Below are 15613 nucleotides of genomic sequence, written 5' to 3'. Positions count from 1 at the left end.
TTGCACCATTTTACACTCCCACCAAATAGTGAATAAGGGTTCCAGTTTCTCCACAACCTTGCCAGCATTTGTTGCTTGCTGTTCTGTTAAATTTTGCCATTCTGACTGGGGTGAGATGATATCTCATAGTTGTTTTGATTTGCATCTCTCTTAGGGCTAGTGATTTTGAACATTTCTTCATGTGCTTGTTAGCCATCTGAATGTCTTCTTTGGTGAAGTGTCTGTTCATATCTTGTGCCCATTTTTCAACTGGATTATTTACCTTTATCTTGTGGTTAATTTTGGATTTTCTGAGGAACTAATAACCTAAAGTACTCATCAGAGTACTATCCAGAATATACATACTAAATAATCCAAGCTGATTTCACAAAGATAAAAATTTAAAACGGAAAAAATTTAGAAATAAATGTATACATTTCCTGTTAGTGAGGGAAAGGGTGAATAGAAAATAGACTATTAACATACAAATAAATGGGGAAATATTCACATTTACGCAACATTTTAAAAAATTCTGTAACTCTAAGCTTACCTGGAGCATATTCTCTAGAAGACCATGAAGAAGGCACACAGGAGGTATATAATGTGCTTGTAAAGAGGAAAGTTCCTCAATTGCTTCTTTAAAAAACTGTCCTTCTATAAGGCTTTCAATTAAATTAAACACACCTCTGGGAAATTCCACATTTTTAACCTAAAAAGGAATGATTCTATGACTTAAAGAGTGAATTTGCAGTCTTGTATTAGTTTTAATTTCATAATCAGTAAAAAAGCAGATAATCCCTGAGAAACTATTCCATAAGGTTGTTATGTGGCAAAAGAGATAATGTATATGCATTAAAAAAATTATTAACTGTTACACCTACTATTTTCTGTTGACACAAACTACATTCCCGAAAGAAAATCCTTATGAGGAATTTGCATAGCTTCCTTGATACTATGCAGACCCTGGCCAGGACTACAACAATTCTACATAGTTATTTTGGAATGAAATGATTTTTTTCATCTTTTAAAAACATGTAAACAAATGTGGCATAGTCTATTCATTGTGCGTTGGGCTGGGCACAGCCCTAAGAGTGCAGCAAAGCTAACTCTAACTCAATGGTGGTACCTCTCTGGTGGTTCAAATCCATCAGCGGGTCGGGGGGGGGGAGAAAGATGGGAAAGCTCGTTCTGTGCAGTTAACAGCATCAGAAAATCAGACGGAGGATCAGCTAGGAGTCGGTTTCAAATTGAGGACAATGAAAAAGTCAGCCAAGGGAAAGGTTGGTGGTTTGAACTAACCTGTTTTGGGAGAAAATGAGCTGGTTTATTTACATAAATGTTAAGAGCTCTGGAAACCTGATGAAGGACTGCTGTTAAGTCAGAACAGACTCTACAATAGTGGGTTTTTCTTTTCTAACATTATATTACTATATTATTGTAATATCAAGAACTAACAATATTTTTAAAAAGTGTTAACTGCTATATTGTTGTGTGCCATCAAGTCATGTCTGACATACACAATTGCTATAGTATCATAAATTAAATAGAAGTACATTCTAAGCTGTAAGAAATTAAAAAAAAGAAATTTATATTGATAAAAATATTTTTAATGTCTAAAATTAAGTTATTACTTGACTGAATATTAGAATAAAAAGCACTGTGAAAGGCCACAGGAAATTAAACAAATAATTTTAAAGAAATGAACAGCAAATAATTAACTTCTGTAAAAGTTAAATATAAAAAGTTACTCGTAAGAGTCTGGAATGAGGGTTGCAGAGTGGAGTATACTTGGGGTGGGGGTGGGGAATGTGTGGGGTGGGAGAGGGGATTGTGTACCAATGAAGGAGTTTGTCTTTTGCTTTTCAAGGAGAGGAGCGAACTGGGGGTACTGGTTGGGGTGGGGTGGGTGGGGAGAAAAGTGCAACAATGAATGAATGGAATTAAAAAAAAAAAAGGTTACTCTAAAAAGAGTAACTATGGATCTCACCAATCAAGAGCTTTGAAATACCTGTGAACAGGTTTTTTTTTCTACTGAAAAGATAAATAAATCCATTTGTAAGGTCTCAAAGGACTATTTTCCTTTTTGTTTAGGGAGAGACATTACAAACTCGAATGAAAGTTTTGTTGAACAGATGCCACATTTTTTTCCCTCCTATTACTACTACTCAATACCAAGATTCTTACCTCTATATTGCATGCTGATTGTTTATCTATTCGAATGCAGTTGTATCTGACAGCCTGTAAAGGAGAAATATATAAAGAAAATGAAACATTCTTATGTCTAAAGTGTACATTTCATCTTGCAAAGCAAAAAAGTTTGGCCAAACTTACAAAATAGATTTAAAAGTAGCTGGAATTAATTTGATAGCCACTTATCCAGACCACTGACTTCTATCATTTTAGGGAAACAACTCTTTGGGGTATGAAATTTTCTCATTTTCCCTTTAAAAATGAATAAATTTTTAAAAAATGCTATTATTTTTATGTAAACACAGCTGAACTGTCATCATCTTCCATTATTATTTATTGTTCATATGTAACAAAGTTTTTAGTTTTAACTACTTTTTAAGTGTACATTTCCATGGCATTAATTACCTTTACAATGCTGTGCAACCATCACCAATTCTATTTCCAAAACTTTTTCATCATCTTATAATATTGTAGTACAAGGTGGAGTCTTTGAACTCCTTTATAGTCTGATAATGCAAATGACAGAGCCATTTGCAAAACAATTTGGTAGTTTCTTATGAAATAAAAATATACTTATTTAAAAAAATATATATACTTATATATGTAGTCAAACTAAAGTTAACTCCGCAATAAGGGATATACCTTTAACTTGCTGGTCTGTCTGATACTTCTCTAAATCTGAACATTCACATTAAGACAGACTAGGAAAAAGGATTGGCCATCCACTTCTGAAATAGCAGGCCTCTGAAAACCTTATGTACAAGAGAACACATTTAGATAACAGAAACGGCAAAGACAGTGCGATTGGCACAGGACAGAGCGGAGTTTAGGGCTGTTGTACATAGGGTCGCTATGAGTCGCAAGCGACTCAACGGCACATAACAACAACAACTAAAACAATATATGTAGTCATATGTAGAAAGAAGAAGAAAAGATGGCTCTGAGTTGTGATGTTAGAGAAGAATCTTGAACATACTATGGACTGCTAAGAAAATTGGTCTGTCTTGGAGAAAGTGAAACCAAGTCTCTCCTTGGATGTTAGCATTTTGAAGCTCCACCACACTTAATTTTGGGCATGTGGCCAGGAGAGATTGGTCCTTAGAGAAGGACCTCATTCTCAAAAGGGTGGATGGACAGCATAGGAGAGGGAGACTCCAGATGAGATGGACTGATACAGTTACTGGGGTGATGGGAGTCAGTGTGTCAGAATTAGTGAGACTGGCTCAGGACAGGGAAGGGTTCAGAGCTGCTGTACAGAGTCACTATACATAGCAGGCAACTCATTGGCACATAAAAACAAAAACATACTATGACAGGTTTGAAAGCTGGAATGGCATCCAATTCCTAAGTAACATCTCTCTGGAAACTATGAACTTTGATAAATGTCGACAGTTGTAGAGAGGCTTCAGGACTTTTGGTCATAGGGGGTCATACTATGTTCATCTCTCATACTTTGGACATAAAGTGAGAAGAGGCTATTCCTTGAAAAGGGATATCATGATTGGAAAGGTACAGGGTCAGTGAAAGAAAGGAAGATCCTCAACAAGATATATCAACATGGTGACTGCAACATAGGGTTCAAGTATATTAGAAATAGCACAGAATAGGACAGGATAAAGATCTGTTGTTGAGAAGGTCACTGTGAGTTGTACTTGATGGCACAGAGGAAGAACAACATAAACAAGCTTTATTCCTAATATTAAAAAGGTATAAAACCCTCAAATATCTTTCAACTGATAAGAAGGTTATGTAAACTTTTACAACAGTAAAACCAATCTCTAATAAAAGGCTAATTATTGACATAATCATTAAGAATGAATTTTAAATGTATTACATTAAATCAAGGACTACCAGACTTGTGGTTTTGTGGGACATTTTACATGCATTACAAATTTTATATGCATTATAAATATTCAGCACTGCTTCTGTGTTTTACAAATACCTAAATGTTTAGATTCTCTGCTGAAAGCAGAGAATACCAGAGGAATGTCTATCTGTGTTTCATTGACTCTGCAAAGGCATTTGACTGTGTGGATAATAACAAACTGTGGCTGACTCTGAGAAGAATTGGAATCCCAGAACACTTGATTGTTCTAATGCGAAACCTATCCTTAGACCAGGAGGCAGTTGTCAGAACAGAGCAAGGGAACACTGCATGGTTCAAAATTGGGAAGGACGTACGTCAGGGATGCATCTTATCTCCATACCTTTTCAACCTATATGCAGAACAGATTATCCAGGAGGTTGGGCTCTATGAGGAGAAATGTGGAGTCAAAATTGGTGGACGATTTATCAACAATCTGCGTTATGCGGGTGACACAACCCTGCTTGCTGAAACTGAAGAGGACCTGAAGCACCTGCTGTGGAGTGTCAAGGACTGCAGCCTACAATATGGATTGAGGCTCAATGTCAAGAAGACACAAAGATTCTCACCACTGGACCAATTGGTAGCATCAGGATGGATGGCGAAGAGATTGAGATTATACACAGCTTTAGTTTGCTTGGCTCCACAGTCAACAGTCTTGGCACTGGTAGCCAGGAAATTAAAAGGCACTTTGCCATGGGAAAGTCTGCTGTTAGGGACCTCTCCAGGGTACTGAAGAGCAATGGTGTCTCCCTGGAGACTAAGGTGTGTTTGATACAGGCCATGGTCTTTGCAATCACTTGCTATACATCAGAGAGTTGGACAATGACCAAGGAGGATAGAAGGAGAATTGATGCCTTTGAGCTGTGGTGCTGGAGAAGAGTATTGAGAATACCATGGACTGCTAGGAAAACAAACAGATTTGTCCTGGAGAGGGTTAAACCGGGTGTCCTTGGAGGCAAGGAGTCTGAGGCTCTAACATACTTTGGACATGTTGTGAGGAGAGACCGGTCGCTGGAGAAAGGTCATCATGCTTGGGAGGTTGGAGAGACAGCGCCGGAGAGGAAGGCACTCTATGAGGTGGATTGATTCAGTGACTGGTAATCGGGATGGGAGTGTCAGAGACAGTGTGCGTGATCGGCACAGGACAGAGCAGAGTTTAGGGCTGTTGTACATAGGGTGGCTATGAGTCGCAAGTGACTCGACTGCACATAACAACAACGATCAATTAACTAAGAATATTCATTTAAAAGATATTAAATATAATAAGGGATAAAATATATATTTCAGCTACAGAAAAGGACAGGAAATGATATAAAAATTTTAAAACGCCAAATTTTACCTGAGCTCTGAATATGTGTTTCTTTAAGGTATTTTTAATTTCCACAATTTCCACATCACTCTTCATAACTTCAGGTTTAGCTTTTTTAGTACATTCAGTAAAAAGAGAATTCTTAACTTCTTTCTGTGTCAACAAAATGACATAAAAATGAATATAAAATTAACACATTTACACTGCTAATCATAGTAAATATCTTCAATCAAGACTGTATAATGAAATAAAAAGGAAAACAAGCATTTTCATTTCATTGTTATAAATAGGATAATCCAGATTAGTATTTAATCTATATATACATGTAGTCTTAAATTCTTTTAAAAAACTTAGTCCCTTGAGTTTGTGGTATTATTCTCTATTTCTGTTATTCAAGAAAACTAAATTTCAGTTGAGTATTTTGACAAAAAAAAAATCTTTGAATCCATATAAGAACATCTTTTTGTTATTTTTTACATTGACTTTCATACAATAATTCATTCAGAATGCATTTTACTCATATACATTGTTTTATATAATCTTTTATTTACAATGTGATTCATTCCATTTTATATAATTATTTATTTTGATCATTGCCTTCGGGGCCAGGACTTTTTGAGGGTGAGATTTCATCTTCTGTGAAGGGCCTGTTCAGGTGTTCTACATATATCTGTGACAATCTGGGTAGGGTGTGGGTTTCTTGGAATTTATCCATTTCCTTTAGGTTTTCAAATTTTTAGAATTGTTATGTGCCATTGAGTCAACTACGACTCACAGTAATTCTATGTACAATAACTCTGCACTCTGCTCTATCCTGAGCCAATCTCACTGTTTCTGACACAACTATTCTTATTACCACAGTTATTGTGTCAACCTACCTCATCCAGAGTCTTCCTCTCCTGAGCTGTTCCTTTACCCTTCCAAATACATCCTTCTCCTCCTGGCTATATGCCCAAAGTGAGACAGAGTCTCAAAATCCTTGTCTCCAAAGAGCAGCTGGGTTTCACCAATTCAGGACAGATCTGTTCGTTTTCTTGGTAGTTCATGGCATGTTCAATATTCTTGTCCAACACCATAACTCTAAGGCATCGATTCTTCTTGTCATCCTTGGTCACTGTCCAGTTCTCTGATGCATAGCAAGTGATTGCAAAGACCATAAACTAACATCCTTGCTCTTCATAGTCATGTAATGCACTTTTGATTTCCTGGCTGTTGGTGCCAAGAGTGTTGATTGCGGAACTGAGCCAGCTGAAACTGTTAACAATCACAATTTCTTCTCAATCTATTATGATGCTGCCAACTGGCCCAGTGGTAAGAATCTTTGTTTTCTTGATGTTGAGCTTCAATCATATTGTAAACTATCCTTCTGCAGCAAATGCTTCAGGCCCTCCTTAGTTTCAGCAAGTAAGATTCTGCCATCTGCATAATGCAGGTTGTTGATGAGTCTTCCTCCAATTCTGATACCGCATTCTTCTTCATGAAGTCCAGCTTCTTGAATAATCTGTTCTGCATACAGACTAAAAAAAAAAAAAAAAGAAGAAGCTAGGACATATTCTTGATGCACTCTTCTGATTTCAAAACATGCAATATTTTCTTGCTCTGTTCTGTTGACTGCCTCCTTGTCCAAGTATAGGTTTCTCATGAGCACAATCAAGTATTCTGGGATTCCCACTCTTGCCAATGTTATATTACATTATTATTGATTTAATTTCAGATAGTTCTGTTGTAATGTTATCTCTTTCATTTCTTATTTGGTTTATTTTTATTTTCTCTTCTTTTGTTAAGCTTGCCAATGTCTGTCTCTGTTGACTCTTTAGCTCCTGGTGTTACTGATGATTTCAATTGTTTTCCTATTTTTTTTATCCCATTAATGTCAGCTTTTCCCTTTATAATTTCCTTCCTTCTAGAGGCTGTGGGATTAACTTGCTGTTTTTTCTCTGTGTGGTGGAGGTATTAAATCAATAATTTTACTTTTCCCCTTTATTTGTTTGTCTACTGCTATGAACTGCCTCCTTGAGGACTGACTGCCTTAGCTGTGTCCCAGAGGTTTTGGTATGTTGTATTTCTTTTTCATTTGTTTCGAGGAACTTTTTTCACTTTTTATTTCTTCAACAACACAGAAGTACATATGCAGGCTGTTATTCAGTTTCCATGTGAGTAGCTTTTTTATCCTTTATCTTCCTGTAGTTAATTTCTAGTTTTATGGCATTATAATCATGCTTTTCTATTATTTCTGGGAGCTCTGGAGGCCTACTTGCAAGAAGCTGCACCGCAATTCTGAAGACACCTGATTTGAATCCAGTAGCTGTTCTGCAGGAGAAGGATGGGCAATCTCCTCCGTGAGATTAACTGTCTCTGAAAACATACTGGAGGGTCAGCTATGGGTCAGTCCCGACTCGGTACATTTTCCATGGATTTTCTGGATTACATTTTCATGCTTTTCTCTTCTTTTTAGTACTGTGATGGCTATATCCTCAATGTTTTGTGTTGATTTTTTTAAATTCTTCTATCTCTTTATTTATGGCCTCAATCCTTTTTTCCATAATTTGTGACTTCTCATTGATATCTTCATGTAACGTTCATGTAACTCCTCATTGATTTATTTCTTCTGGCTTCCTGTCTCTCACGTATTCACTTAATCTATGGTTTCAATCCTTTCTTCAATCATACCTCCATGTCAATATGTTTCTTCTGCATCCCTGTCTCTGGGGTATTCATTGGTTATGCAATCTTATATGCTTCTGGAGACTTGTGCTTTCTTGACATTATGTGAAGTTCTTCTTTTTTAAGTGTGAACAGTTTTTGTTCTGTCTGCTAACACCTCCTAATCTTTCTGATGCTTTTAATAAGGCTTTTTTAAAATATTGCCTTCCAATTAAGTTTCCCGGTGCAAGTCTTCCCTGCTGGTCATCTATGGGTAGTTCTATTACCTGTTTCCTGTGAATAACCTCTCATCTGCTTGTCCTTTGAGAGGCAGGGAGCTGAGATCCTTCCTTTTGCCCAGTAACAGGCCCACTTTTCTGTCTTGCCCTGTAGTTTGATGGATAGGGAGGTTTCCCCCAGGGGTAGAAAAAAAAGCCTCAGGAGTGCTTCCTGGGATATGTGGTTCAAGGAAAAGTCCCAGAAACGTGACAAGGTCCCAGTAGTGCAGCCCCAAGTCTCAGTAGTTGCAAAACGCCATGTGCCTTCCCATCTCTTAGGGCTAACTCTGGGGATGGCTATTTTGTGCATAAGAAGACAAAACTTCAGGGAAGTGTCTATTTCTCCACTATGCAGCTCTCAATTTTAGTGCCACATAATGCCCCTAGTCACACTAAGGCTGGTTCCGAGGCACTGTTCCCAAATGGCCTTTCCCAAGCAAAGATTCAAGGTAGCATCAATATCTCAAAAATTCAGTTCTCAATTCTAGCCATCCTCTATTGTCAAAGCATACCTGTATCTACTCTTCAGAAGGTGCTGGCTGAAGGCAGCTATTTCTGCTCCAGAGTACAAATATTCAGGGAAAGAACAATTTCTCAACAATGCCATAAAAAGTCTTTTTACTGTGGACTAAAGTCCACATTCATGGGATCTCTAGTGGTCTAGTGGTTATGAGCTACACTGCTAATCCAAAGGTAAACAGTTCAAATCCACCAATGACTGTGAGGGAGGAAGAAAGCAAATCTCCTTCCTTGCGATTTATAGCCTTTATGAGTCATACTCAACTTGATGGCACCTAACATCATCAAAACCTGCTAGAGGATCAGCTATGAGTCAGTCCAACTCCACAGAATATAAAACAACAACAAAGTTATTCAAAAGATAAACTATGAATAACATACCCACACAGCTTGTGTGTCTTTAACACAGTAAGGAGTCATAAAAATACTATATGTTTAAATTATACCCATGAGCCCTAATGATATTGTGATTAAAACATTCAGCTGTTAACCAAAAGGATAGTGGTTGGACACCATTAACCATTCTTGAAGAGAAAGATGAAGTAGTAGGCTTCTATAAAGATTTATAGTTCTAGGACTCTATCCTATAGATTTGCTATGAATAGAAATTGATTCCAATGCAATGGGTTTGGTTTGTTGATTTTAGGGAAGGCCAAAAACCCAGAAAACAAAATATTAAGCTTTTACCTGATCTCTATATAGGAATTTTCTTAAGGTACTTTTAATTTTGTCACGGTCAAATTCTCTCCTGGAATCCTTATGTTTTTTGCGGACTCTTTTTGAAGTATAACTTCTTTGAATATCTTTATCCTTGTTTTTAACTTCCTTCTATATATATTCAGAGAACAAAAATTAAATGTAAAAATAAATGATATCTGAAGTCAGACCTAAAGAAACTTAAAAAAAGAACAACACCACCCATTTGAATATTACTAGACATGTGCCACTATAAAGAATATTACAACTACATCATAACCACAGGTGGGATGGCTATGAATTTAGAAAACATTTTGGAAACAGTTGGGAATTATCTAGTACAGTTGAACATGCACAATACTCGAGACTCTTAGACTCCCAAAATAGACTCTTAGAACTATATAATGAACTAGAGAGCTCTTAAACATGTATCACCAACAATCATGTAAGATAATGTTTATACTGTTCATAGGAGAATCACTCATAATTACACAAACCAAAGCGTAATTACAAAAAACAGGCACGAAATTAAAATGCTTATCAATATGAAAAGGAGTAAAAATATATTATTGTGGCATGGTCTGGCAATGAAATATATAAAAGCAAAAAAAAGAAAGTCATTGAAAATTTGTATTAACAGTATCAGCACAAATGGTTTAACAACTCAAAACATTTAATAACCAATAATACTATGTGCTGTTAGTGATATATATAAAACTGGCAAAACTATAAATAAAAGCAGGATGATAATTAACACAAATCCCAAGACAGAGAATACTTCGGTTTTTAAAAATGAAGATGCAGTTGGGAAACAGCACATTAGTTCTCAATACTGGTAATGCGCTATCTCTTAAATTGGTTGGTGGTTACATAAACACTGTTTTTATAACCTGTTATAAAAGCTGCACTGAAGAGAAATCCAACTGATTTTTGTATATTGATCTTGTATCCTGATATAATACCAACTACAATAGCCCAACACAAGATGAAATACTTAGGCATAAAGCTAATTAGGAGATACAAAAGACCTACACAAGGCATAAAGCTAACTAGGAGATACAAAAGACCTACACAAAGAAAATTACAAAACATTACTGCAGGAAACAAGAACCACCAACCCCCCCCCCAAAAAAAAACAAAACAAAACAAAAACCCTAGAGAAATGGGGTGATACGCCATGCTCATGGATTGGAAGAGAAAATATTGTAAAAATGACAATTCTACCAGTGGCAATATACAAGTTCAATGCAATCCAATACAAGTATCAATTTCATTTTTTAATGAAATGGAAAAGGCAATTTCAAATTCTGTCTGGAATGAAAAGAGACCCAAAATAAGCAAAGCATGACTGAAATAGAGATCCAAGATAGGAAGCATTACACTCTCAGATCTCAAATCATACTACACAACCATGGTGGTCAAGACAGCATGGTACTGGTACAGTGACAGACACAAAGATTAATATAAAAGAACTGAGAATCCAGAAATCAACTCATCTACCTATGGTCAACAGATTAGTGATTTACACATACACAAAAACCAACTCAATGTGGATTTGGGACCTAGGAATATAACCAAAAATTATAAAGTTCATCAGAGAAAAACTAGAAACGACCCTAGAAACCACAAGTTTATGGCATAAACAAATTTCCAAGCATAATGATAAACTTACAACTAGGAGAGAATAAAATAGATGAATGGGACTTTCTAAAAATCAAATCCCTATGCACACCAAAACAACTTTTCCAACAGGGTGAAAAGAAAACCCACAGTAAAAAAGATTTGGAAATAATATATCTGGATAAGGGAGTCATATCTAAAATTTATAGAATACAGCAGCAACTAAAAAAGAAAAAGGTAAACAAGCCAATGGCAAAATAGGCACAAGATATGAATAGAAACATTACCAAAGAAGAATTTCAGCCAACAAACACATGAAGAAATATTCAAAATCACTAGCTATCAGAGACATGTAAATTAGAACTATGAGGTATCACCTCACTCCAGCCAACAACAGTAAAGTTTAACAGGGCAGAAAATTACAAATGCAGGGAAGGATGTGGGGAGACTGAAACTTTTATTCCCTGTTGATGAGAATGTAAAATGGTACAACAGTTATGAAAGGTGGTATGGCACCTTTCCAAAAGTTGGAAAGAGAAATACCTTATAACCGAGCTATCCCAATTCTGGTAAAATACCCTATAGAAATTAGAGCTTCGACTCAAACAAATGCATGCATACCCATTTTATGGCCACATTATGCACAATAGCTAAGAGATGAAAGCACCCCAAATGTCCAACAAAAAAGAAATAAAGAGAAAAAATTGTGGTACAGACACACAATGGAATATTATGCAGCACTGAAAATTAATTAGCTTGTAAAACACTATACAACATGGGTGAACGTGGAAGACATTATGCCGAGTGAAATGTACCACTAAAATAGAATAGAACTGACATGGAGGGCAGGTTGGGAGAAGAATAGGAAAAGAGTGGATTGATAAGGAATACTACATTGGAACAGATGAGGGGAAAAGGTGGGTGAAAGGAATGTATAATTAGGCATTGCATGTATGACAATTAACAATCTGGAACAAGAGATGCATTAAAAAGTGGACTGGGGAAAGGGTGAGTGAAAGAAAGGGAGGAAAATGTGCAATAATGAATGAATGAAAACCCAACCTTTCTGTAAACTTTTGTTAAAATCACAATAAAAAAAAGGGGACAAATGTTCAAAGCATAGTTTAAAAAATAACATTATATTGGAATGGGTGAAGGGAAAGACAATCTGAAAGGAATGGATGATAAGACCTTATATGTATGGCATTTAACAATCTGGAACAGGACAAGTACTATAATGTGATTTGAGGAGGGCTACTGCACATGTGTGAATGAATGAAAATAAATCTCGGTCAACTTTCACTAAAATCATAATTGAAATAAGAAGAGAAAAAACTACATATATGCTTTTAAAACATGTAAGTATATATATTTTTCAAAAGAAATAATTTCATGAATGACACATATGGTCAATTAAATGCTTTAAAATCTAAATAAATACATTTTTAATTTAGAAACTTCTACCTCATGTCCATGTGTGTGTCTTCTTATGGTGTCTTTCATCTTGACAAATTTTGAATCTTGACTGGAGTCTCTCAATTTTCCTTGTTTGTGATGTTCAGTAAAAACAGAACTAATATTAACGTCTTCACTATGGGTTAATATTTCTTTCTGCGTGTTTGTAAAATACATTCGTTAAGAAAATGGATTAAATGTAGCAATAATACAACCATCACAAATGACCACAGATAATCCATTCAAAAATTAGATTTTGTAAGATACACAAATAACATTAAAAAATAGTAAAGGTCAGTAGATTATAAGTTAGGTAAAATAAAAAATTTAAGCGTTTCAATTCACAAAGTTTTCACTCATGTTTAGTTGATGTAGGTGCTTTCATTTTAACCACTTAAAGTTTTCTTGTCTTTAAATTTTGTCTTTTTACTCCTTTAGTAAAAATATTTAATAACTCAAAACATTCAGTAATAGCCAAAATTAAAGTATATTGTTAGGGACACAAGTATAACTGGTAAAACTATAATAAAAGCAAGAAAATAACGCCAGTTCCAAGACACAAAATGTTTCTGTGATTATTTTACTATTTTACAGTATTTTCCCAAATGTAAAATTTCAAAATAATTTTTAATTTACCTCAAATAGAATGTTACCATTATTGTGTATAACAAGCAAAACATCTCAAAATATTTTAAAAATTATATACACACAACACTAAACACAGTAAAAGAACATTACAAATCATTTTGTTTTCTCATACTAGAGCCAAAACCCCCCAAAAAAACCTTAAAAAATTCTATAAATATATGTACCCTCAAATTCTTAATTTTAGTAATTTTCATATCTTTCATGAAATTTCTATTTTCCCAATGCTCAATTAAAATAAAATTCATTGTAGGAAAAATATTCTTAATTTACATTCTTTCCTATATGTAAAATATTACTTGCTATGCATCAGAAAGCTGGACTATGACTAGCGATGATAGAAGGAGAATTGATGTCTTTGAGCTGTGGTACTGGAGAAGAATTTGAATATACCACGGATAGCTAGGAGAACAATCTGGTTCACCCTAGAGAGGGTGATACCAGGTTATTCCTTTGAGGCAAGGATTCTGAAGCTTTGTCTGACATACTTTGGACGTGCTGAAAGGAGGGACCAGTCCTTGGAGAGGGACATCATGCTTGGGAGGGACAGCGCAAGAGAGGAAGACCCTCATTGAGATGGATTGATTCAGTGACTTGGGTAATGAGGTTAGATGTGTCAGAGACAATAACATTGGGACAGGATAGAGCAGGGTTTAGGGCTGTTGTGAAGAGGGTTGCTCTTAGTTGTAAGCAACTTGATGGCACCTAACAATAAGATGCAGAGCACATTAAAATATAGAGTAGAATATGGTTGAAAAGGTAAGACTGTTAAGAATCCTTTGGAAATTTGTAAACCTTGTTAAAGATTTAGATCTTCAACCTAAAAACAATGGGAAGCCACTGATGGTTTATGAGAAGCAAAATAACAAGATCATATTTTAGAAGGAGAATCTTGGCTGTTCCTTCTGGAGAAATAGAAAAGGGAGGATTAAGAAGAATTTGGAGTTTATACCAGGAGCCAATAAGAAATTACAATGAATTTGTACTTGGGGTGGTGGGAGGGGTGCGGGGGGGATTATGTACCAGGAAAGGAATGTTTCTTTTACTTTTGAAAGAGGAGTGAACTGGGGGGTGGGCTGGGCGGCGAGAGAAGTGCAGCAATGAATGAATGGAAATCCAAAATCTCTGTAAATACTCATTAAACTTATTTTAAAAAAATAAAAAAAAGAAATTACCATGAATTTAATATGATTTTAGTAGAAATGGTGGAAAAGAGATGAAAATCAATTAAAAGGGTTTGAGTGTTCACCACATGTAGGAATCAAGAGAGAAGAAGTCTTTAAGGAAAAGATTCTGACACAAAGAATGAGATAAAGGTAAGTGCAAAGACTAAGGAATAAACAGATTTTTTTTCTGCAAGTTCAAAGTTCAGATTTTAAACTGACTGTGGTTTTTCTTTACTGTCAGTGATCTTTCCTAATGAATTCTTTTTTATTTATCTCCTAGAAGGCTTCTTTGAGAGTGAGATTCCCTTTTAAATAAGCTGAGGAATGGTACTTATACTAAATATGGGGAAGGAGGTAGATGAGCAGGATAGGAAAATAATATTAAACTTTTAGAAATAGCTTCTTCTGTTCTAAATGGAAAATTAAATCACCAAATTCTTAAACTATATTATAGACCATTGCTATTTTAGTATACTCTGACATTAAAATGTTTATAGTATCGGATCAGCAGAGCTTTGGTAGTTTATGAGGAATTGTGTTGCTAACCTGAACTCTGGTGGTTTGAATTGATGAGGGGCTCCAAGGGAGCAAAGTGGGCAATCTCCTCTCATGATTTACAGCCTCAGAAACCCAGTGGAGGATCTGCAATAGTCTAGTTCCAACTCAAGAGCAATGAGATGGTATATTTATTACAGATCACTATAGTACTATGAATACCAAGCAAGAACCTCTCAAATACAAAATTATTTTGAAGCACTATACAGATATTCCCTTACAGTGTATTTTGTCATCACTGTGTGCTGTCAGTACAGAAGTGACTCATAGCTGACCCTTCTGTGGGTTTCAGAGGCAGTAGCTCGCACAGAAACAAATTACCCATCTTTTTCCCGTGGTGGAATCAAACCATGTGCCTTTGGGATTGCAACACAACTTCTTATTAGTAGGCCACCAGAGCTCCCTTACAGTGTATTCTACTTATGTCAAGTCATACTTAATGATCATCTATTTGCTTGGATTTTTCTGAGAGGCCCCTGTCATTAGTAAGATGCACTACATACAATGCTGAAGCATATAATTTACTGATAACAAGGAAGAGTCATAGGAACAGAACCTTGTCTAAAGTCAGGGACTACTTGTACTTTTAAAATTTGGAATATAATTTGTTGTTGTTCTGTGCCATCAAGTCGCTTGCGACTCATAGCGACCCTATGTACAACAGCCCTAAACTCCACTCTGTCCTGTGCCA

At 35.7% G+C, this 15613-nt stretch overlaps 1 protein-coding gene across 1 annotated transcript in view; it reads right to left on the bottom strand.

Moving 5' to 3' along the window:
- Positions 1–15613, bottom strand: part of LOC102864430 (ankyrin repeat domain-containing protein 32-like) — a 68159-nt gene that overhangs the window by 40998 nt on the left and 11548 nt on the right. The window contains 5 exon segments of the mRNA XM_006885390.1: positions 530–688; positions 2164–2217; positions 5376–5498; positions 9473–9613; positions 12566–12712. Coding sequence (XP_006885452.1) covers positions 530–688; positions 2164–2217; positions 5376–5498; positions 9473–9613; positions 12566–12712 — 624 coding nt within the window.

This window comes from Elephantulus edwardii, unplaced genomic scaffold, assembly GCF_000299155.1.
Source record: "Elephantulus edwardii isolate Elephantulus edwardi_28Jun2011 unplaced genomic scaffold, EleEdw1.0 scaffold00043, whole genome shotgun sequence".
NCBI lineage: Eukaryota > Metazoa > Chordata > Mammalia > Macroscelidea > Macroscelididae > Elephantulus > Elephantulus edwardii.
Note: the sequence above shows the minus strand (reverse complement) of the source record. Positions and strands in the feature narration are given on the sequence as shown.